The sequence below is a fragment of the Colias philodice genome, chromosome 1, assembly GCF_061535455.1.
Source record: "Colias philodice isolate Cphi_HAF_F1 chromosome 1, ilColPhil1 Martin Lab GWU primary, whole genome shotgun sequence".
Taxonomy (NCBI): Eukaryota; Metazoa; Arthropoda; class Insecta; order Lepidoptera; family Pieridae; genus Colias; species Colias philodice.
The window spans coordinates 16638864-16665093 of record NC_143086.1 but is presented as its reverse complement, the minus strand read 5'-3'; the positions used below and the strand labels follow the sequence as shown (position 1 = coordinate 16665093).

At 35.5% G+C, this 26230-nt stretch overlaps 2 protein-coding genes across 2 annotated transcripts in view; one reads left to right on the top strand and one right to left on the bottom strand.

Annotated features, from left to right (window-relative positions):
• The window catches only part of LOC149491559 (uncharacterized), a 118297-nt gene that overhangs the window by 38436 nt on the left and 53631 nt on the right, over window positions 1-26230 (top strand). The gene's annotated exons all lie outside the window — the stretch shown is intronic.
• Window positions 273-26230, bottom strand: part of pins (G-protein-signaling modulator pins) — a 42956-nt gene continuing 16998 nt past the window's right edge. Inside the window, exons 8-10 of the mRNA XM_089695305.1 lie at window positions 18887-19082; window positions 12707-12835; window positions 273-3432 (exon numbers count right to left, since the gene is read on the bottom strand). Coding sequence (XP_089551431.1) covers window positions 3382-3432; window positions 12707-12835; window positions 18887-19082 — 376 coding nt within the window. The 3' untranslated portion in view covers window positions 273-3381. The remainder of the gene's footprint in view (window positions 3433-12706; window positions 12836-18886; window positions 19083-26230) is intronic.

Genomic DNA, 26230 nt, shown 5'->3' with positions numbered 1-26230 from the left:
TACGGGAACGGGTTTTTCTCTGAAAACGCGGGCGAAGCCGCGGGCGGAAAGCTAGATGATGATATTATCTTGAAATACCTAATTGATAATATGTAAAACATTAAATTAATTAAACATATTTTCAATATTCGATTTTTAGAAGAAAATATCCAGCCACAAAATATGCTTTCGCTCTGATGTCTGCGCTGCAAATACTCAGTAACGAAATGTTTTGCATTGCTTTAGCCTTTAGGTGAGGTGAGGGGTAAACAAGGGGTAAATAAAACAACATGGGGGTGTAAATTAATTTAATTATAAATAAGAAGCAGGTGTTAAACAATTCATAAAGAGCTAGGACATTTGTACGAACTACGAAATAGAACCATCACTCATAGTTTACCTAAATACTTTAAACAGATTTATACCAAAAAAGAACCGAGGCATGAAAATAGGCCGAACTTAAAATACAATAATATTTAAATTTTTAATAGAGATAGTTAGATATATACAATACAATACAATTAATTTAGTCTAGCTAAGTCGAAACTGTAACAATGTTGAATAAAATAACAATATGACAACACACAATAATTATTGTAACCGTCAATAATAATGCCTAATATTAAATATAATAAAATTTGGCAATCTGAGAAACCTATCTTCTTTTTCAACACATTATTGGTAAAGCCATAAAAATATCTTTTTTTTCTATTTTTGAAAGAGCGCGGGAAATTTAAGGTCACAACTTTTTTGACTGATTGGAACCACGCTCTTTTCGTAAACGTTTCCATATTAAAAAATATGTGCTCTGTCTACACAGCGACTTATAAATAAACTATGAATGTATATGAAGATATTTATCGGCCGTTTCCAGTTTCATCAGCACCGTAAGATATAAATAAATAGCGGTAACTTATAGCTAGCGAATATAAATAATGAGTACATTCAATCGACACAAACTTATCATAAATGTAAACGTCTGCAGAGCGAACCGGCACGTATATTATACTAGTATTACTAAGCAACAGCCACATACCACGCGAAGGGGCACAGATTTCAGGTCAGGTTTAAGATTCCTCTTATATTTTAGCAAGCATGTTATGCTATATATCCTCGATATATATACGATATATTTTTGCTTAGCTTTCAAAATACAGGTTTTTTTGGTGATTTTAGTAAACGTGAGGCATGTCAACTTCGAATGTCAATATCAGTTCAAGAAAACAAAATTTAAAAAATTAATTTTGTAAAGCTAATTTTGTAAAAAAATGACAGAAGAAAAATATTTTTCATAAGATTTTAAAAATAAATTCAAGATCGGAAATATGAGGGTAAAAAGGCTATTAGATACCATTAATTCATCAATTTATTTAGAAATTGCGTTTACTGAAATCTTCATAAAACCTGTATTTTGAAGGCTAAGCAATGCAAAAATATTTCGTATGTATACCGAGCAAACAGGCACAACATACTAAAACAAAACTGAAATCTGAAACCTGACCTAAAATCTGCCTTCTTCGTGTGGAATGTCTCTCTAATATGATACCAGTTTTTAGGTGGGAACAACATTTGAGATTATGAGTTTATTTAACTTTTTAATTCAGTAACTTTTCTATCCAAGTAAGAATAATAAAAATTTTGAGTTTGAGTAGTAGGACCAATGTAGTAGGAGAGCCCGTGGGAGAGACCAAATGAAATTTATTTGACTGATAGTTTTTGATACACAGAATATGTCTAGGTAGCATGCCTACTCATTTCAGTGTTCATGTTCACCTGGCAAGCAGGTGTAAACAGGCAAATCAAAATAGGTGAAAAAAAAAGCACACCTAGGCATGTTCAGTGTATCAAAAACTATCAGTCAAATAAATTTCATTGGTTTATCAAAAGTATGAAGGTGATGAAAAAAAATCTATATAAGTTAATTTAATTAAAAATAGCCATGACCACTTTTCGATAGGCAAGCGTTTATTGGCATATTTGTTTATAAAAAATATGTCTCATCTTAATATGTCTCTTTGTTAACCATCAGATCGGTGAAGGACGATTTCCCACGGGCTCTTAGACCAATATAAGCTATTAAGAATGTACTCCAAATGAACGATGCTTGTTTATAATTTTAAAATATTCATGCCAATTGACAGAAATGCACAAAAATGCATGATGGATGAATGTACATCGGCATAATTTCTTGCAGTCAAGTTAAATATTAATTTAAAGTTTTATTTAGTTGATGAATATTTATTAATACACAAATAGACGACGATTAAGACAATCGCTGACAAAAAATATATATACAGTTAAAAATTGTCTTAGCTAATTACAGCTAAATTAATTGTATTCAGACTTCACTTTAATTGAGTCAAGGAGCGCCAATATAAATCAGATCGGTTAAGTGTGACATCATTTACTATTATTTAATTTCAATTTAGTTGGTTAAATTTCCAGAGTGTATTCCTTTACAATATTAAATTATGTTAGGTATTATAATAATGAAACGTTCTTTTACGATATTGTTATTTTGGTTTGCCCAATTAATTTATGTAAATACGTGTGGTGTCGCGTCGCAGACCTAATCGACTCCTAAACTAATAAATACAATAAAAAAAAATCATACACAATAAAAATAATTCCACGAAATAATCCATTCAGCCTTTTGTGAAATAATAATTAATTGATTTTAATTAAAAGTAATCTCGTATATTGTATTGTCCGTTCAGTGCGGGTGCGTTTCGAATAATTAAAAACATATTAAACGTATAATAACTATTGATATATTCATTTTATTTTGTAAAATAAGTCAATGTAATTGAATTAGGCCGAGGTTTACTTTGAAAAAGTCTATAAAGTCAGTCTACAAGCAAATATCTTAAAGTAAATACAACAGACGGCTTCAACTTGCAACGGAATGTAAAAATGCAAAGTTTAGTGAATATTCGAGAACAGTGTGACGGTGTGACGTAATCAATTAACACTGTAGATTAAAATAGACACCAATAAAAGGATTTTCTTTCATTAAATAATATTTCTTAAAATTAGGGATAAACACCGATATCGTATTAACGATCTGCATTTAACATAACTAAATTACAGTTAGTATCATAATTATAACACATTATTTAAATAAGAATATAATAAAGAGTAGAATTTTGTATTTTCTTAATTTGACAAACCTTAAAAAGCTATCACGAACAACAGATGCAAATTGTACGGAAAAACTGAAATGTAACCGTTAACAAAGTATGCATGACTGGGGTGGATCCTAAAAAAGCAACATATTTGTGGGGCAGATCATTAATACGGGAAATTGAGTTATGGTCGGCGGGCGGGGGCCGAGGGCAGGGGGGGGGGCGGACTAACGCAAAGCTAACGTGCAAATAATATGGAACTGGTCGCGCTCTCCGCTTACTTCTTGGAGCCCGACGCAGCCTTGTTCTGCCTGTCCTGCAGCGGGATCTGAAATGTTAACACCATAATATGTATTTAGGGAAATTTTATGAACAATACATACAAATCAATGCTAATTCAATATTTAATCGGGAGAAAAATCTTCGTTTATACACTTAGGTATATCCAGAACCAAATACGATGAATAAGCATTTATCTTCTTATCGTCTCTACTTGGCAATGTGTCCATACATAGTTGTCGGTGTTTGAAAAGCTTGGTAAAAGAAGATGTAAGAAATGTCTAAATTCAAGTCATTCCATGTTCGACAGGTAGAGCCAAATGACCCGTTTGGTCTGGTAGCACCATGTCCGATAAAGTTTTTACATGAAGTTCGGTAGATTTTAAAATTTAATAAAACGATCTGTGTGTTATTGCGTTTATAAATTTATTTAATAAAAATTAAGACCATATGCCATATATTGTGAAACATAGCATCTACTTAGAAAAATAATGCAAAAGCATAGTTGCCGACAATCAGCTTTGTTCATGATCGTGAACTTGAGCTTCTGGGTCAATTGAATCTCGTCTCGAAGTAATACTTGCTAAGTTGTTAAGGCCAAGTTCCTACGCACGGGTGGGATCGATTGCCCTCTTCTATTCACTTTCATGGCCCGCGGCGATGTTCATCGCCGTATTGCATTTCTTGTACGTTCAGATGTAGGCTAATTATATTTTCTTAATATTGGCCACCAAAGGTGGAAAGACAGGGAAACACGTCTACTGTGAAATGCGCAATTTATTTAGATAATAAATAGTTATTGATAAAAAGCTACCTGGCAAATAGGAAACAATACCTAGTGCACACTAAAAGTTTTGCGTTTCTGGCCACCCATATGTTTGAATTTCGAATGTTATATTTTTTTAACATATGAAGTCTCATTAGTTGAGTAAAAAAAAATTTGGCGGGTAGCGCTTGTCAATTTTTTTTTATCTCAAGTTGAAGTTCGTTGTCCGTAGCCAAAACGGAACTAACACGAAACAATTTTAGGGCGATGATTTTTGATGATTTTAAAAGTTCGCTTTCTCCGAAAGTTTGCACTGCTCGCCTTCAAAATACTTTTGGGAGGGAAGCACCTCATTTGAGCACTGTAAGGCATTGATATGCTGAATTTCATCGGCTTTCAGCGGCTGTGTTTCTCTCCATGATGAAATTCGTGAAGGTCGACCTTCAACTGCGATTACGGAGGAAAATATGGCTACCGTCAGATGACTAATTTAAGAAAATTGCCATATCACTTATTAGGAGATTCGAGGACATTTGGGGATTAGTATGAGCCAAATTCAGAAAATTTTACATGAACATTTCAAAGTTAGGAAGCTTGGTTGCCGGTGAATTGCTCCAAAACTCACTCCAGAACAAAAACGACATCGAGTAGATTGGTGTTAAGAAATAAACATTCTAATTTCTAATGCCGAGTATAATATCGTGACAGGATATGAAATATTAATATATGGTTATATTCCAGAAAGAAAACACCAATATTCTTTGTGGGTGTTTGAAAGTGACAGCAAACCAACCAAATTGAGGCAGGCGAGAATCGTCGGCAAACAAATGATTGCATTATTTTTCTCTAAGACGAATCCTGTCTGCACTATCCCACTTGAGTAACAAAAGACTGTTAATGCTGAGTGGTACACCACTATTTGTTTGCATAATGTCTTAGAAAAAATAAGGGCAAAGCGACCTAGAAGTCGCATCTTGTTGCACCATGGCAGTGCTTCGGCGCACACCGCGAACAAAACAAAGTCATTTTTGGCTTCTGAAAACATAGAGCACATGACTCATGCCGCACGCAGTCCTAACCTAGCACTTTACGATTTCTTCCTTTTCCCAAAAATCTATGATTCAATGAGTGGTTCGACATTTACGTGACCAGAAGAGACCGTGATTGCTTTCAAACAGCACGCAGAAAACATACCCTCGGACCAGTGGTACTCATGTTTCCAGAAATGGTTTGAACGGATGAAAAAGTGTTTTAAATGTAACGGAGAATACTGTAAAAGTAGTAAATATAATATTAGACAAATAAATTGTTTTATTTATTAGTTACGCAAAACTTTCAGTGTGGCCCACGTATGTGAAAATATTAAATAAAGATGAAAACCAGGAGATGATGGCTTACAAATCAACATAACAACATAATTGATGGTAATTTGGCATAAGTAACTAAATACTAAAATATATTTTTGTCACAAGTCGCAACGAAGATATAGCCACTGCAGGCCACCAAATTCTATCCGAGATCATTCAAAATATCTAAAGTTAAAATCGCTAATTTTCATTCCCGCAAAAAAGATATTCGTGATAGATGTAAAATGTAACTGCATACGACCCCTTGGTATACGAGACTTTTCTATAAATGGGTAAGGATAGGAATCGTAGTGGCTGTTTTTGCAAATATTTAAAATATACTTAAGATAAACAATGTGTTTGTTTTATTTCTTAGAGAAAAAATGCTACTAAGAAGAGTACTCAATCAAACCACTTTATTATATATTGTTTCAGTAATAATAAAAGAAAATATTTATACAATTAAATTCTGAAACATAAAAGCAAAAACTGAGAATGATAAATCAGAATTCATACCCAACATAATTAAATTGTATCAATGTATTGTAATTTGTAATTTGTACAGTGAAGTGGTTTGTGTTTGAACATATTATATTTTGAACAACTCTTAATACTAGGAAGCAGGTATTACGTATCATTCGAGCTACAGTTAAAATAATTAATCAGAAATGATTATTCTTCGAAAACTTCGATTCAATAATGCAGCAATAAAAAAGCTTTAAAAAGGACGTCGTCAATATCGGGATTTTAACAGATTACAGAACATTATAATAACGTTTATATTATAAAACGTGTAAACAATAAATCAATCGATTATAAAATGTCGTCCAGAAACAATCAAAGACATCAGGAGTGCAAAGGGCACCTGAACCATAATGCGCTTTGAAGTATTTTTTTCAAACGTCGCGACGCGGACTAGGCGCCCGTCTTCAGCTCGTATTCGTCGTCTATGTATTACGCAAATTACTCGTAACGACAAAATTACAGACGACATGCATTTACAATACCTGATATCGTTAAGGGCAGCGGTTTCAGCTAACTGCGACGATTTAGTAAAACGATCGGACGGACCGATTGTTATAGCTGTGTACCCCCGGAACGAACTTCGATCGCATATTGTGGAATGATTCAATGAAATTTGCAATGATATAGCGATACACGTAAACACGCGCCGACAGCCGGGATCAATAGTTTAAGTTCGAGGCTCCGCATCTCAAAGTGCACGAGAACTAGTTTATGCGTCTCTAACATTTCCAACGAAAGTGAGGCGGCACGAGCCGAGTGGGCGTCCTATTGTTTATTTCTTTAAATAGATAAGCTGCTTACGATTTAATGAATTATATTATTTTATTACGATATTCCAAGATTCGAAGAAAAATCTCATAAATAAATTTAAAATAATTGTCTTCATATCGAAACTGCAAAATATAAGCATATACTAATAGTGGAAGTATGCTTTTTCTTTATATTAACCCTCAAAGCATTTTTAATATATTTTATTTGTCTAATTGCCTTCTAACATAATTTAAGAGAAGTCTCAATGTAGAAATGTATAAGAAATTAAAGGAAAGGATTTATTTTATGCATCTCCCCTGCAATCATACTTCATAGCGTCTGAGGTTTGTCTCAAAGTATTCTATGAATATTGAAATTAATTTGTAGCAACTAATTATTATAAAATATTAACAAAACTGCTGCTACTGCTGCTGTTAAAGAAATAAAACTGTACAAACAGATAGATACCATATCTTAATAGATGTAATTGAACAAATAGACTACAAGCCCGCATAGGACAAAAATATGGGTCAAATGAACCACCAGGGGACATATCTAGAACGATAGCAGAGCAAAAAATAATAAGATTCATCACTATGCCGTCACTTGTAAGCTGTCCAACTGAGTGCAGATGAGAATTGAAAAGTACAGGTAGACTCGGTAAATTTTGGTCATATATTTTTGTACGGCATTCTTAACCATCGATAGATCCATTAAAAATAATAAGAAACCGCTCAGTGCCGTACAAAAATGGTGGTCCACCAAGTCGGAATTTTTATTTAATTTCCGAGAGTTACCGGGGGTAAATTTGGTCATTTGACCATGTACGGCATCTGTGTCATACTATTGCTATACTGCTTTTAATCCATTATTCCGCAACGCCGTACAAAAATCATGGGGACAAGGGGAAAAAATCGAGAGATGCAATCCCCTCTCTTTCCCCACTCCAGGGGGTCATTTGACTAAGTACGGCTTCGGTTCCAAAACATTATCTAGCACTCAAAAGTACTATTAAAAGCAATGCCGTCAAAAAATAATTGTTCTTTTAAATGTATACCAATAATCATCTTAATTTCATCGAATTCTTGATATAAAGAGCTGTAAGGTCATTTGACCCTGTACGGGAACTTTTTTTTTAACATGATATTGTAAAATTCAATTGTTGTATAGTATTGCCGTTCAAAAGAAACCGTTCTAAAAAAAGTTATAGAGAAATGCAAAACCAGAAATTTTGTTAAAGTTTAAACATCGTAGATTAATGAAATATAATAGTTTTCTACACTTTATCCGTTGTTTTAAATAGTATTAACATAGATAAATTAGGAAAAAACGATGCCGTACATTTTTGTGCAGACCACATCTTTTAGGCTGATGAAAGCGACGAAAGCTACAATTTTAAGAGTGCTTTATGGCCATTTGATACAGTACGGCATTAACATATTTTTACCCAACTACGGCAAAGCAAAAGGAGGGTTATGGTTGTTTACAGGTCATGTATGTATGTTCATCTATTCCCTCGTAACTTCTAAACTACTTATCAGAATTCGACAAATGACATATCATTAGAGGCGTCTGAATTGTTCACTGGATAACCAGCGACCAGCTAGCTAAAGGCTATATGGGGTTTCACAAAATCTAATGTGGCGCCCTCTAGCGGACAAAACATACAGAGTAAAAAAATAAAGTTAAGATAAATATGCAGTGTTTGGTATCATTTGAAAGCGCTTTACTTGTACATTTTGAATATGTATATATTACTAGCATTTGCTTGTCCATTCCACCTGACTCCGACTTTCCAAGGTGATAATTAACCACCTCGAGCTTCTTAATATTAATGTATATTTATATTTTATTATAAAAATATAAAGCAAACATTTCGTTATATGGATTTTTTTCTTTTTCAGATTTTTCCCCTTTGAACCAACGAAAATGTACGGCACATGAAAAAATATTATCTATGCATAAAATACTTTAAAAATAAATTTATTTCGTGTTGTGTCAAATGACCCCCTGAAGTGGGGAAAGAGAGGGGATTACAACTCTCGATTTTTTCCCCTTGTCCCCATGATTTTTGTACGGCGTTGCGGAATAATGGATTAAAAGCAGTATAGCAATAGTATGACACAGATGCCGTACATGGTCAGATGACCAAATTTACCCCCGGTAACTCTCGGAAATTAAATAAAAATTCCGACTTGGTGGACCACCATTTTTGTACGGCACTGAGCGGTTTCTTATTATTTTTAATGGATCTATCGATGGTTAAGAATGCCGTACAAAAATATATGACCAAAATTTACCGAGTCTACCTGTACTTTTCAATTCTCATCTGCACTCAGTTGGACAGCTTACAAGTGACGGCATAGTGATGAATCTTATTATTTTTTGCTCTGCTATCGTTCTAGATATGTCCCCTGGTGGTTCATTTGACCCATATTTTTGTCCTATGCGGGCTTGTAGTCTAAAAGGCTCAGTCCTAAGGCAGCATGTGCCGATCGGCGGCATGCGTCCGCAGACCGAGCCGTGTTGCGAATTCACAGCGAATTGTTTTGTCAAATTCATCAAAAACTAACTACACGTGTTCAATTGGAAGTTCGCGTCGATTGTAAGGGCGAGGTTGTTTTAAATATTTAGTTTTTTAGGTGATGGGTGAGTATAAAATGAATTAAAATATAAACTTCGCGGGATGAACGCGGAGCGAGGACAGGTTGACGCGTAGCGGTGACACGGTCAGGGTTAGAATGGAAAATCGTTCCAAGGATTCAGATTTAATTTCACCTAGGTAACTGAATTAAACATTATCGTTCATTTAACACACCATTAAGTATCTACACCGTAGGTCAGTGCGAGAGCCACAAAATCACATATCATATTATCTCGACGATTTATTTAGTCTTTAAAATATGAGATGTGATGAAAAATCTTTCCTTTTATTGACATTGACGTGAGTAAAAGATCACTACAAATATGAAAATTTGTTAAATTGGTACCTATACTCCAGTGTTCAAATCAATACGCATAATATTTTATCATTAATATCATCGCCGAAAAAATATTTATGAATTTTGGAATCTGTGAGCTATCTCCACGCATAACAACGATGTGTGTGAAATGTCTTTACCAATTTGTAACAGCGTCGGATGAATATTGTTTTCGCAAATATATTGTAAAGCTGCCATTCCATATTAATTCCTGTTAGCGGTTCCGATGTTGTGTGTGTGCCGTCTGCCATTGAACTTGAATACTCATTGATTTTCGTTTTTCAATCGACGCTCAATAGTGATTCAATCACATTGTAATGTAACTACCTACAATTATTGGGAGCATGTACTTTTAAGGAATAGTGTTAGGAATATATATCGCGCATATAATTAAGATTTTTTAATTAATTTAGGTACACTTGTATTTTAGCGTGTGTCTCAGTCTCCATTATTCACGGGACATCATTCATCTTACAATGGTCTCGTTCTTATTTTTAAAGACACCTACAAACGTTTGGGTTATCTTTAAAATCAAGACAAATCTTATCAAGCATTAATTAATATATAATACAAAATTCGCTTATTGTTTTTAAAGACACGTATACGGTAAAAGGGCATACAAAAACCACTTCCAATATGATCATACAAATGAATGCATATTTTTCTTTAATAATATCTTTAAAGCGAATTCTAATAATTGAAAAGCCATACAATAATTAAATTCTTCGTTAGAAATTAATTCTAGAAAAGAAGTCCGTAAAATTGAAGCATTTAATTTCTAGCTAGTTATAAACGGTGCGCTTTTTCCAAAGTAAAAAAAGCGTTAGTTAACTGTAAACACGAACGAAACATAGAAGAAGCCACCGACCAGCTCTTACAGGAATATATCGCGAATAAATATTATTTTTCAAAAAATATAAATATATATATAAGTAGCTCTTCCCTATCGTCAATAAAAAAAAAAAAAAAACATGACATAAAGTTTGGTGTCTGGTGTAAGTGAATACACACAATAACACATACGGGAGTGAATTACATTTCCCACAGCCGGAGGCCCCAAAAGAAAACCAGATTTACTTTAAATACTACATTTAATAATTAAAATGAAACTTTTACACACATGTCTGCTCGGTGCAGACCTGGGTTAAGGAATCAATATACATTTTTAATGATTATTCTAAAGAAGTCTTAAAAGAGAACACAGCAAAACCACGCTCGCATTCCGTTCCCATGGGAACGGCGTAGTCAGCAGTTTGCTGTTAAGGCCGGGACGTAACAAGTGTTTCGGGCAGGGGATAGACAAAACATTCGATATCGTTCGTTTATTTGGCTGCTCTAATGAATCGAGGCCTGTTCTAGGAACTAAGTTGTCAGTTAGTAAATGAAACACAAACAAACGAACAACAAACGTGTCATAAACCGGTGTCCTACAATGATATCGGTTTACGAGTGTTTGGCTTAGTGTATTTTAATATTTAGCGCTTACTTCCCTGCGTCCAACGCTAGCAACAATGACTCTATCGTATTGTTGTTCAGCCCCGGTACTGACTGATCATTATATGGAAGATATTTATAGCTAAAATCATTCCTTACAACATAGCTCTTTATATAAGAAACACATCGTTATGTTAACAATGGTCCAACAATTATAACAGTCGGAGAAAATTACGAACAATTAAAAACCGACTTCTTGTAACGTATAATGTGTTTCCACAAATGTATATAGAATTCTTAAACGCCTTTATAATGATTATTTTTCCGACCCAAATATCGACCAATAGAATTGCACCATTCGACGTCACGTGGTACAACCTACATGGTATTATACTGATAATTTTTCCGACCCAAATATCGACCAATAGAATTGCACCATTCGACGTCACGTGGTACAACCTACATGGTATTATACTGATTATTTTTCCGACCCAAATATCGACCAATAGAATTGCACCATTCGACGTCACGTGGTACAACCTACATGGTATTATACTGATTATTTTTCCGACCCAAATATCGACCAATAGAATTGCACCATTCGACGTCACGTGGTACAACCTACATGGTATTATACTGATAATTTTTTGAAAATTTTCTCTGGTCGTTGACGTCAAACTGACAGGTTGAATTCAATTGTGAAATTATTGGGCGACATTTGGGACGGAAAAATAATCTCCCGAATACCACACGAGCTTCAAAATTATCTGGCATTTCCCTCAAGGTTCCCTGCAAACAAATAAAGTCGTCAAGTTTTTCAGGAACCGTGACTAAACACAGCAAAACTGCGTTTTAACCGTGACTAAAAACTTGACTCCTTTATTTGTTTGCAACGAACCTATCGGAAAATACCCGATAATTTTGAAGCTCTTGTGGTATTATAAGTGAATATCGATATAATCGATCGTAATTGACTTTTCATAGCGGTGAGTCACGGTGTACCTAATGGTCCAATTTGTTCATCAGTAAAATCTGCAATCATCACCCGATCGACTTTGAATAACTTGTTCATTTCTAACTTATCGATGTATTGTTTCTCCTCGTAATTACCTAGTTTGCAATGTAAGAAATATTAACAAACAATAATGTGAAGGTTAATCAGTCGCGTAAAAAATCAAGGTACTATAATTTTCATGAATACAGTAACTTGTAATTAAGTATTTAATTGTTATAAACGAAGTAGTAGTTTGCAATTTCCAAGGATCCGGAGATATTAGTCGTTATTATATTCTTCCATTCAGAACATCTAATGTATAAAATTCTCGTGCCGCCGTGTTTGAAGTTAAACTCCTCCGAAGCATATCGAGAATCGAACTTCAATTTTTTATACCCCTAAGTGATAAGAATAAGGCAGAACATCGTTTTTCAGAACAAATAGTAACTTCTATATATAGTCTGCACTGAAAACACAAAAAAATAAAAGAATAGAAGAAAAAAGAAATAAAAGCTATGTAAACTGACCGTGGCCCGCTGGTCGTCGAGTCGGCCCGACTGCGCCTTCATGAGTTGTGCAAAGAAGTCGTCGTCCGGCTCGGGCGCCGCCGGCCGGGCGCGCGGCAGCTCCGAGCGCTGGTCCTCCAGGCGCGAGCCCTGCACCACGCACAAACACATTAACAAAACGAAAACAAGCAGTCATATGGACTGCGCATAGACAATAACGCACATACAAGATAACATAGAACCCATAATATTTTAATCAAATGTGCATAACGCGGCTGAAAATCTCCACTTAAAAAAGGTACATTGTTACAAAAAATAACATTCTAACAGAAAAATCGCAAATTACGTAAAATATACAAATATTTTTAATAGATCGATACACATGGAGCTGCCTGTAAACGTAACATTTTTATAAAAAATATATATCTCCATGGATACTGAGTTCGAGGAATAATTAAGAGCATCCTACGTAAAGTATTAAAGCTACCTAGAAACAAAAATAATATTATCAAGTACAAAATTATTACGTCTAGGTGAAAGTACATAGGAAAACCATCGAAAGCTGGGGTATTAGCAGAGCCAATAATTTGGAGCACGTCAACGTTCCCAATTACCTATAATCGGTTCCCGGGTTATCGACACATTAAATACGGTGTTGACAGGACGTATCACTGCATTTTCGCATATTCGTATTTCAATATTTCGATTTAGCCGGTGTGTATTTAGACAAAGCAAATCTGACGTTGAATTTTTAAAGTGAAACTTTTATTACATCGTCTCAAACTTTTTGGTCTGTGTAGCGCATGTCGCGTGTATCGCGGCTGCCGAGTAGGTATGCGCTACACAAAGCAGAGTTCGGAACCGTTCGAACAGTTTTACCGTGGTTTCATAAAACCACACAACATTTTTTTTCATTTCATTTCTTCTCTAATATTGCAATCATGCCATTTAAAAAATAAACGACAGACGGCATGTATAAGTTTATATTCAAGATAGATACTTAGATGTTTTATTTCTTAGGTTTATGCAATCTATTAATTAGCTACTAATTTTAATAACAATATGAGGTAAAAGATAAAAGAACGTCTCAGCTTGTCACGGGCACTCCGAACGTTTGCGTGCAACTTGCCCCGCGTCCACCTGTCGTCCAGAAATAAACAACACTCGCTCGCTATCTTATGCGCTCGTTCGACTTCTCTCTTGTAAAATAATAACGTATCAATAAGTATAGCCATGAAAAATAGATGCAGCTAACAGAGACGTCACAAACATTTTTATAACGTGTTTTATTAATCTGTAAGAGCATCGGATGGCGCTAAACTAAGAATATTTTTATCTCTGAATAGGTGCGACAGTAAGCCGATTGCACCGACATGAAAATCTGCTATTGACAAATAAGATACACATATGACGCATCAACTCTACGAATAATTAGCCTGAAAGCCTTTTCACGGCCAACGCGTAGGTGTAAATCCAAATCCAATTTCTCCATTGTCAGAAATGTTAATGGAGAGGTGTGTTATTAATTAGACAATTAAAATTTACCGGGAATTGATAATTGTTATTATGTTAAACATTAACCGACGTGTCCCGCGCCCTGACATCTCGTCGACGCGACAAACAAAAGGGAAGCAATTTCGCTGGTGTAATCTTATCTTAATACTATTATAAAGGCGAAAGTTTGTATGGATGTATGGATGTATGGATGTTTGTTACTCTTTCACGTAAAAACTACTGAACCGATTACAATGAAATTTAGCACACATATAGAGGGTAACTTGGATTAACACATAGGATAGGTTTTATCCCGGAAATCCCACGGGAACGGGAACTATGCGAGTTTTCCTTTGAAACGCGGGCGAAGCCGCGGGCGGAAATCTTGTTATTTATATTTCGATAATTAATAATTAAATAGTGCTAAAATAGTGTAAGCGCAGTCCGGTTCGGAAGGTCCGCACTTTAGTGTGCGCGTCGCGGGAGGGGGCGCGGGGGGAGGGACGCGATACACGAGTTGCGGGAAATGCAAAAGTAATATAACAAATGGGCGCTGGAGATTTCTATGGAAGTGTCTGAATTAAATTTACAAAATACATATATTTGCGAATGACAATCTGCCGTTTTCTGGTACATATTTTAATAACATGTCCATACATGTTATTAAAATATGTATACCAGAAAACGATTATTTACGAGTATTACGATTGACATATTGCAAATGAATTACAAGGCAATGATTAAAATATAGTCAAAAGTATATATAATATTTTTGGTATGGAGATTAGTGACGTGAATATTTTTTTTTAAATAAGCGCTCGCGCTCTATAAGACAAGTTAGAACATCTAATGTATAAATAATATATACCTTAGGTTTTTCAGACGGTATCTAATCTTTAGACAAATGGCCTTTGGACAAATGGCAGAAATACAATCCGATATCGATACAAATTGACATAAGCTTATGACGTTTAGCTAATGCCGGCTACATCACGGTCCAATTCCAATGTTGCCCCTGCTGCAGATACGTGAGTAGGTAGCCGGTCTAAGGATTCGGTAACGGATAACTACGACGACGACCACGACCAAAATTCCCATCTAGCCGACGTTTATTCAAAGTAAAATATTAAAATTTCCCGTTATTCTGGTACTCGGAAAGAAAAAAAACTCGAAGTCGGGATGAACTGTAGATTGCTACATTTTGATTGAAGTAAAAATTGTTACATTACGGTAACCGCTACTGGCCTTTTAAAATATCTACTTCGAGATTATGTAGCCTAAATTTACGAGGGTTATCATTTTAGCTTATAATATTTACACTACAATGCTTAGGTAAATAATATGTCAAGATGAGTTTGAAGAGCACGCGCCACTAAGTATGGGACGCTTCAGTAAATCCGTTAAGGTGAGTTTTGTACGTAAACATCTCATTAAAGATGTAAGATAATGATAATGTGTTTTGCATTAAATTGAAGCTGCGTAAATTATTGAATGTTTTCTAAATCTTATGATGACCTAATTTATTTTCTGAACACGAGACTGTAATCATCGTTCAGTTAGGGCATTAATGAGATGTTTTTCTTTACTATCTTTCTTAAATGACCTGTTAAAAAATTCGTGACATGTACCTAAATATTGCAAATAATGAGAAAGTTAGCGGCGCAATGATGTAACAGGCGCTGACAATGAAGAGGATTGGAGCGAGGCAGGTGGCGAGCGTCTAGCGCGGCGTCTAGTCGACCGGCCTGTACTGCCGGGCAGCGGACAGCCCCGCCCGTGGGGGGGCACATTAAACTTACACCTCACCGATTTGTTCTAAACCGCACAACAATGATTGTCGTGACACCCCTGCGGCGCGCCAGTGTTCTTACCTACGGAGTGGAACCTATTCATGTCGGATCGGTCCATTATTGCCGTCACTCGTTGTGTAATGGGTGTCAGCGTGTCGCGCCTTTGGCGTGCGGGCGAGATGTAAGGGCGTTTAAATTGTTTATCCGAGGTGACGGGCAAGGTCACGTTGCTTGGACATTGTTAGGTAATGGATTCGCGGATATACCGCTTATTAAAGGATGCTTTTATATAACTAGGGCGCAGCGGGTGTCCGGTGGAGTAGTGAAGAGGTGTTTGCGCAAGCCGACATCTTAATGCTGTTAACATTTCTGTCGTTTCCTATGATACTACCGTTACAAAAGTAAAGCTAAAAGCTTAGCAAGCACGGTATTTGAAACGTGTCCCTGCACGTCACATTTTTCTCAACATTTCAAGTCTAATTGTTTTTAACACAATAAATTTAACCCGCCTTCTAATTGTCAGAAATAGACCAAATTGAAATAGGGCACATTCAAAGTAGGTCACCTTTACATTTTATACCAAGCACAGACATGTTTTTTTAATGGAAGTAAAAAATGTATAGAATGGATCAATATCTAGAATATCTAAGAAAGTCCAGACTTATTAATGGTTAAGGTAAAGGAAGTTTTTACCGGAAATTGTATTCTTTTAAAAGGTATACACTTTTACATACTATGCTTTTACCGACTTCTTTTTTTTTGTCAAATCGGGACAGTGAGAAGTAAGTACCTTAAGTATAGTTGAACCATAAAACAATATAAAATAAAAATAAATTATAATATACGAAACCCGCTTTCCTTGGACACGGCATCACGCGTGAACGGGTGGGCCGATTTCGATAATTTTTTTTATTATATTCCTTGAAATACGAGGGTGGTTCTTATGGAGAGAAAACGTAAATATGTACGACGGGCGAAGCCGGGGCGGATCGCTAGTATAATATAAATAAAATATATTCGCTTTACATACATTTGTATAAAAAATACAAGTACATTTTCAATGTCTTCATCGTTAATGCTTTAAAGTTTCCAGGAATAGTTTATCAGCGCTTCGTTGTTTTCCAATGAATTTGTAAAGAACATTCAAGGTTAATTTCTAATGGATGTTGCATTGCAACGCGCGATTGTAGGTATAAAAGTACATCAAATGTTCGCATATGCAGTTAAGGGATGGTTCGCAGGGTTCGAATCCCTTAAAAAGCTTTTTATTTGACGTTATTTTAAAGAATTGAAAAAAAAACTGACCACGAGGCGGGAGCCAAATCGCGTCTTTTTAGAATCAAATTGTAAATAAAATCGAAAAAATTCGACTCTTGATCATTTTATTATCATTTATAAAGCATTATAGCAAAACGAAATATTAAAGCTTTTTATTGTTAAAAACAATCGCAAAACAGCGTTTACCAGAATAAAATATTCGCGAAGACAATAGCCATCAAGCTCTATAATCTGATTTACATGAAAATATAGAAATGCATTTCAACATTATTATTGGAATTCAGTTCTTCAAGTTCTCAAGTGGCATATCATTGCAATTTAAAACACAATACAAATATATTTTTTGCTCGAACTTGAAAACTATTTGCCCTAAATGTGATCACCATCACCTTGGGGTGACTACTGACTACACCACTTCAAGTAGGTTTCGTTTTGTAAACGGAAAGGGATAAGGCAGGATTCATGACAGAAATAAAGGAAATTGGGAAGAGTGACGAAAGGATATGGGTACAACAAGTATAATAAAAGTAAAAATAAGCAGGGCCCTTTCACAACAACAATAATTGTTCACTTACAACATATTTAAAAGGAAATTATTTCGTTTAAACCTGATAAATGTTTAGGTTTAGGTAAACGTTAGTTTTTAAACCGATAAAATATTGCGTAATTGACGTCACGAGAATCAGCCACGGGTCAGTTAGTCATAAACACAAAAATAGAACAATTTGATGAAAAAAATCGATAAAAATTTGTTTCGATATAAAAAAAATGTTTGTAAATAAATAGAATATATTATATCCAAGATTATTAAAATTCTACAACTGATTTCATTAGCAAACAAAATAGCTTCAAGAAAAATGGCTTATCTATACTAATATTATAAAGCTGAAGAGTTTGTTTGTTTGTTTGATTGTTTGTTTGTTTGTTTGTTTGAACGCGCTAATCTTGGGAACTACTGGTCCGATTTAAAAAATTCTTTCGGTGTTAGAAAGCTCATTTATCGAGGAAGGTTATAGGCTATATATCATCACGCTACGACCAACAGGAGCGGAGCCACGGGGGTGAAACCGCGGGGAGCAGCTAGTAGTTCATATTTCTCTATCTACAACCTATATCATCTGAACCGTGGCCCGACGGAAACCCTCATTAACATTCATCCCTAAAACTTGCTTTTACACGAGACTATTCACCGCAAATATTAATTAAAACATCGAATTGAATACGCGTATACACCGGTTGTTAAAATAAATCTGCGAGCGACGGCTCCAACAAACATCCCTAGAGTTAAAAGGTTCGACTGAAGCGTCTCTATTCGGCTCGGAGAGTGCTATAGGCAAAAAGAAGTTAAAAGGCCCGTGGCGAAGGGTCGGGGCTCCGTTGTAATATGACGATTCAGTCGAACACTTGTAGTTCAAATTTGAATTAGTGAAGTCCCATGTCCCCTAGTGAGCGGCAGATGCATTATACATCTGTTTCACTGATCGATTTTCTTTTAGGGACAAGTAGGTGATCAGCCTTCTGTGTCCTACCAGACCGAGACATTTTTTTTTCGTCGTCTCCACCGGGAATCGAACCCCTAGGGCCCCTCGGTGGTACGCTCACGCGTCAACGACTGTACCGAGCAGCACGCCGCACTGACCTGCACGCGCGCGATCATGTCGAGGAAGTCGTCCTCGGGCTTGGTGCTGGTGGTCTGCAGCGGGCGCAGGCCGGGCAGCGACGCGCCCTTCGCCTCCTGGCCCTTCAGCGGCCGCAGCTCCGCGCGCTGCTCGTCCATGCGCTCCGACTGCAGCTCCGATATCAGGCTGAGCATGTCACTCATCGCCTCCGATTTCCTGAAACGAGAATCCATGTCACACACGCATTCTTTGTCCTTATTCTGATCTACTTTAATGACACCGGCCTCGCCGGGCCCCGCTCGGTATTTATTGTGCGAATTTTAAACACGCTCGATGGCAAAGGTGCAGGGTTGTTAAAAATTTATCGTACGTTTCGCCCTCGCGATGCAAGAATTTATTAATTAAACAACAAAAATTTAAGATAATATTTCCGATGAAATTTTTCACGAACGATTTCACTGAAACGAATCTCATTACCGATTTAACTATTTGAATAAAACCGGGATTAAATTCCGTTATGATTTCCCGTATCAAGACATTCGAGAATGATAATTAATTGCAATTCACATTTTTCCCCACTTTTCAACTTTAAATAACACTGTAACTAGCCGATATCTTATAAATCACAATGCTTCTTGCTTTTCTTAAGTACGTATTTGAAACTGTGAAATTAAATAAATAATTACATCTTATCATGCAACAGGAAAATAAAATCACTTTGAATGAAATTGTATCACAATATAAATAAGAATAAGAACTAAATATCAAATCACAAATTAAAAAAAAAAGCTTTTTGACCAATGATACTAACAATTAAAAGCGGGACATTTTTTAACTTTTGAATGCTATTTTATTTATTAATTAAGTAAATTTAAAAATGACATAAATTGCATAAAATAATATTTATTATCAATAATGCGAACATTTAAAATTGGCTCATTTTTTTTCCAAAAAAAAAACTAACTACAACAGTCAAAGCAAACAAAAAAGATATAAATAAAATAAAACTTGACACAACATTGAATACTTATGTATTTACATACAACATAGCTTTGCGTCTTTCGCGCTTGTTCTTAAATTGTTGCTGAGCCATGCCGACGCCGGGGACGGAGCGAGATATTTAAATGTAAAGTACGGACGGGAAGGGGCGGAGATCGCGGCGGAAATGCCGTGGGCCGGTTAGTGGCGGGCGAGTGGCGGGCTACGGGGCTAGCGGCCGTGCAGTATGCACGCCGGCCGGTGCGTGCGGCGGGAGGAGGCGCCCGCCCCCTGCCCGACTGCGCGCTGCACTCCCCCCGAGCCTCACGAGATACTCTTCCGGTGACTTTTCGGCGACCGCTCATTATGCTTAACTACTTATCGTCACTTGACCGGCTAATTTCGATTATTTCAATAAGCTTTTCACAAAAAAAAATGGGCTTCGGGCGATTAATATTTATAATAGCGGCAATTTTTAAACTAACACTTTCCTTGATTTAATCGTTTGTTACGACATAAATTAAAAAAATATATATATAATATATTTTAACGTAATATACACTAATGTTATAAAGAGGAAAACCGGCTCATAAACTACTGGACCGATTTTGATGAAATTTGGCACAGATAACCTTTAGACCCTGAGAAAGAACATAGGCTACCTTTTATTGCGAAATATGTACCACGGGCGAAGCCGGGGCGGACCGCTAGTTGGCCAATAAAATAATAATCGATATCGCAGGGTTAAAATTATGAAATCAATATAAATTTAATATTTGATTGACAGCATTTGCGGTCGCAAGCTGGCGTCGTAAAGTGTTCGCAATACTGCGATCAATAATAATTAATAAATCACATTCTCAATCCGTTTTAAAATCGATTTCAAAGGGTCAATTTCTGAAGTTCGTGTCGTTTAGCAAACTAATGTTTACAAGTCACACGGCTGCACCGATATAGCTGTGCACTATAGATAGGAACACAGAGTTCTCATTAGTTCACTTGTTTTCGGCCCAACATTATTGAGCCTTGTCTGATACGACGCCGGCCGTTGTGTCGGAGACGCGAACTACGTACCGAAGTGAATTCAACAGGTCCACACCGGCCACCGCACAAAACAACTCAATTAGCATTCGAAATAGACCGGGCTTGCAGCTTTGAATTACAAATTTAATATGATTTAATATGAACGTTTACAAAGTTATAATAGAGCTTAAGTTATTAGAATTTAAACTTTTGAGATGCACGTCTCTCGTTTACGAACAAAGGGATACATAAGGCTCTTAGGAGGCAAATAATTGATAAAAAAAATACTATTAATAATTATATAGTATTTAATAATTTTTTGCTAACAAAATTAATATAATGATTACACAATATTCCAGAAAACCGTAACTATTTGACTGAATATTCAGATTGGTTTAATTTTGTGAACTAATTTAAATAGAAGGCATTCCATACAGATGCACAAGATGATTTGGTGGACTATTTTCATAGTAACGCATATACATATATGATGATTTATTGATAGAAATTTGTAATAAACTCAACACAGTACGTTACGTGTTCGTACGGATAGTAATTTAGAAACATGTCGGACTAAAGGCAATTTCGCTGTGTTCAAAAACGGGTAGAAAAGGAACTGCCTCTCTGGTGCCCGACGGACAAAGCTTAATATCAATCAGTTGTGATTTTGAGAGAGGCTTTTGATCGTATTCTAGGAGCTGGCTTAAAATCAATGAAACGTAGGTCAGCAACATCATTCGAACACTATATATAGTAGTGTTGGCAACGCGTATAGTCTATAACACAATCACGACAACTATTCTGGTAGGTGTTATTTCAGTTATGCGGATGATGAGCTTACGCCCGCAGCTTCACTAGACAATTACAAAATTGGTAATAGATAACTTATAAGAGACGAATTATTGACACCTAAATTTAAAATAAACGTTTATTTATATGCGATCCTAGCCCTCACACAAATTAGACAGTGATTATTATAGATAGACCGAGATTATAAAGTAATAAAAATAAATATTGTAAACATTTCCTCGGTCTTATCGTGTAATCCTATTATTTTGTTAAATCTTTTCAAAGGGGCGGTGTAATTCACTCTGGATCTGTTCGACGATTTCCGATACACGTGTATTGTCTTCAATAATATTTTAACATTTGTTATTGAAACACTATGCAGCGAGCAAAGAAACCAAAGTTTCTTGTTACTTTGCATAATTGTTTATATTTTTACATCGAGCTTTAGAATGTGTAAAATAGATGTTGTTTATTAGTTGTTCTCCTGTGACTGTTTGCTGTTTTTTAAGCAAAGAGAAGCCCTAACATTCCCGGAATCAAATAACAACGAGAGTGCTGCATGAGTTTTTGTTTACAATCTGACTAGAAATATTGTACTCACAATATTTTACAATTTTATTCGCATATCATTTCCGAAGCCTTGTAGAAGATTAAGTTTATAAATAGAAAGATTGGTATTGTGCAGTACATCGAAGCGAGGAAGGCCATTTTTTTAATATACCTAACATAATAAATTTTGTTGGATCATACTGTAATTATAAAATTGGTTACGTGAATAGCGACCCAACACAATATTTAAGGCCATAAGAATTGTAAAATATATCCAGTGGTTACAGTCTGCGGAACATTGAATTAGACAAGTACTGAGAAAAATGTCTAGTCGGAATGATCTGACTTCTAATTATTGCCGACTAGAGCATTAGGAGCACAGATAGTAAACAGCTGAGCCTTTATTTATTTAATTCATATGGAGTTTAATTTAAACGCACGCCTTTATTATTAGCAACGACACGGCAATGACAAAAACATCCGTCACGACACAGCGCAAGGTCACAACAGCCCCCCTAGTCAAGTGGCTTTCTGTTAGCGTAGCGTTCAATAGAATAGACTACGAATGTATGAGATTGACGTAACCTGTAGATACGTTTATCTACAGCCAACGTCAATCTCATACATTAGTAGTCTATTCTATTGAACGCTATGCTAACAGAAAGCCAACTGACTAGGGGGGCAGCTCACAGATACTGTCCACCTACTTTTTCTACTGGCTTTGTCTATTACACAAAAAAATCATTTAATTAATACGTGAATGCGTCTTTCATTTGACCAGAGTGTAACTTAGAATAGCCTTCAACATAAAGGAATATGGCATCGGGCAGGATTTCTCTTAGAATGTTAATTTTATTGGTAAATGTTTATTGTTTTACTGTAACCTGCTTAATATTTTCATAATGTTGCTACTAAGGTTTTAATAAGTTATAGATTGAATTAGTATATTATTGCGTATAATGTACTTAAACATAACAGTGATGGTTTATTTTCATGCAAATAATCTGAACAACATAACCATCAATAGATAAACGTTATCAAAATTACTATAACGATTCCGATTACCATAAAGGGGAAAATACATGTAGGAAAATTTTGTAAATACCAACTACGCGACTACGCAAAGTTTAAAAATAAAGAAAAGTTGAAAAAGCGAGTTTGTAAGGCTCTACAACAGTACAGCTAACAGTTAACACCACAATAGAATGTCCAGATTGCAAAACAAACGGAGAAAATTTTGAGGCGTAATGAAACACTCATTTGTTTGAAATAAAATATACGTGCTATGTTTGTCCAACCATGTCATGAGGAAAATGTAATTTTTATATTTAAAATTTATATATTTTTCATCTAAATGGCTCGATTGTTATGTTACGAAATAGCTACGCAAAAGGCTTCAGCTAGTGACAATCTGGGAACATTGTGAATGCTGGGGGTTAAATGTATGTTATTGGTGACAGAACAGTAAACTATACACTTTTTCATTAAAATTTCAACGAAAGTGAGACAAAGACGGCATAACATGAAAATACAATTTGTATTAATTTATTACACTATTAAATTCCACAACTATCGCATTTTTACAACGTTCACAAGCAAAACAGCGATTACTTATGCAATTTAGCATACCTTTCATGCACATGAGACGTCGCACTCATAATCGATAACACGGTACAATAATTATATTATTATGCGAGAGCGGCGAGCGGCAAGACGCGGCCGATATGCGGAATTATCGCTGATATCTGATAAGAGATGTCACACCGTTCGGTAAATATATACGACACGTGTACTTGCTGATTTTTATCTGACAACTAATAATAGACACAGATGACTGATAACTCAATACGCTCGCCGGCCAACGGGCACATGCAGTTGTGTATTTCAGTCCAACTTTCACATACACTTTTTATGTCAATGAAAAGTTTTTGAAGTACAATCTACAATAGCAAAATTTTTAAGAGACTGCTTACGGACTTGATATCTATTTTAGCGCGGAATGTTGGAAAGCGCTTGTAATAAAATAAGTATAATTTAATTGATAGCTTCTACAGTCAGACTGTACGTTCGTTACGTTTTAATAATAGTCTAATAAGAAAGCGTTTAATACATTAGACAGGTATTCTATTGGGCTATAAATATGTTCAAATTAACTTAATCCGATATTGGCGTTCATTGCTCCATTCCTCGGCTAGACTGTATCAACATTCCTATTCAAATGAAAGTGCAACGTAAACAAATACTCAAAAAAGTAGGGCATTTGTGTTTGTTGTGGAATCAACTAGTGTTCCGATAGTACAACCCGCTCGCGCTGTTCGCTGAGGGGCTGTATCACGTATGTACACAGATTTGCCGTTTCAATGTACTATTTATCGACACTACAATAAAAATGTAACCGGGTACAAAAAAAAAAAGAAGTAGGTACTTATACTCTAAAAAAGTCTGTCTTTCTGTATGTATGTGCGTCCCACGCTGAATCTTCTGAACGAATTCATATGAAACTTTGTAGGAATACTTTGAATATCTCACTGCAGTTAGAAGTAACTTTTAATCACGAAATTAAGGCGAGTAAGATTCGTTTTCATAAAAATAATTCTGAACATGGCGTGTTCTGATTTCTGATTTTCAGTTTTTATTAGAAGGTCAACACTTGACACGAAAAAAATTGTAGTTCTAAAAATAGATATCAAATCCTAATAATTTTTCCGTTTAAATCCCGAGCAAATGATCACACCGTGATATTTTAATATTCCGAAGTCAGTGACAGGAGAGAACGTTCGCACTCATGTGTAAGTAATGCACACTCATATTGTGAGAGGTTAACTTCGAGTCGTATCATGTAATATCGATCATTATTAAAACCATTTTAGAAATAATTTCACCTGTCCGAATTACATTATTTCTGAGAGACATCTTTGCTTGTGATAAGTGATAATAATATGATTGAATGCAGTATCTAATGAATTCCAAATGAGTGTTTTCTTCTCGGAAGGTTTTTTTTACTTGTTGCATATCCTATGTCATAACAGTTCTACTTATATGGAGTTGAAATTGAGTTGAAAATAAGCTCAATCGGATATCAATGTCAAAACCCAATACAATAGAAATTCAAAAGTATTTTCAATACATGATCGAGAAAATAGAAGAATACAATCTCCGCAAATATTGAAACTACTTTGAAAATTGTCATAATATTATGTTATGAAACTGATTCTTTAGAAGTATATATTTGTCCAGAAATGAAATGAAAATGATGTTAGTAGCTGTAGTATACACATTAATTTACATTTTTTTTGCAATACTTAGGAAGTCACGATCCATCGACTGCACTGATAATTAAATTATAATATTAAGTATTGTTTAACTTTGACCCCCCAAACATTAGCAACGTATATATGCTCCATCGTACCTATTGACTGCTTAGAGTTAGACCAACATCACAGCTGAACTTAATAAATTCACTAATTGACCAGATGGTTAAAATAAGGTATATTTTCACGAATCAAGTTAAATACAATTACAATAATTTATAATAGTCGTATCATATATCAGATCTATGTGTTTTTATGATACGAATTACGAATATTATAATGCCTACCAAGTGCTGCAGGATATTGGATATTAATTTAACATTTTATAAATTCGAATGTTAAATTTTAACATTTTCGACATGATATCTTTATTTGTGGATTATTCGTACGCTCGGCTTAATTACATGCAAGTTAAAATAATTACAAGGACGAACATTGTTTACTCAAACGCTGAAAAATCTCTATCGGTAAAACGGTTAAAAAGGCATCACCTATTAACGAGATTTCTTACAACGAGATTTTCAAAACAACTAGATTAAAAGGGGTATGCGGTAAGTACGTCAATATTTGGCCCGTGCACTATTGAATTGCGAGAATTAGCGCGGGCCGTCGCTCCAGACCCACAGCCCCAGTGACACACTTCCGTGCTCCCTCCGCGCTCCGCCACGCGGCCGTAAGGGCCGCGCCACACTACACACAACCCAGTGGCGCGGA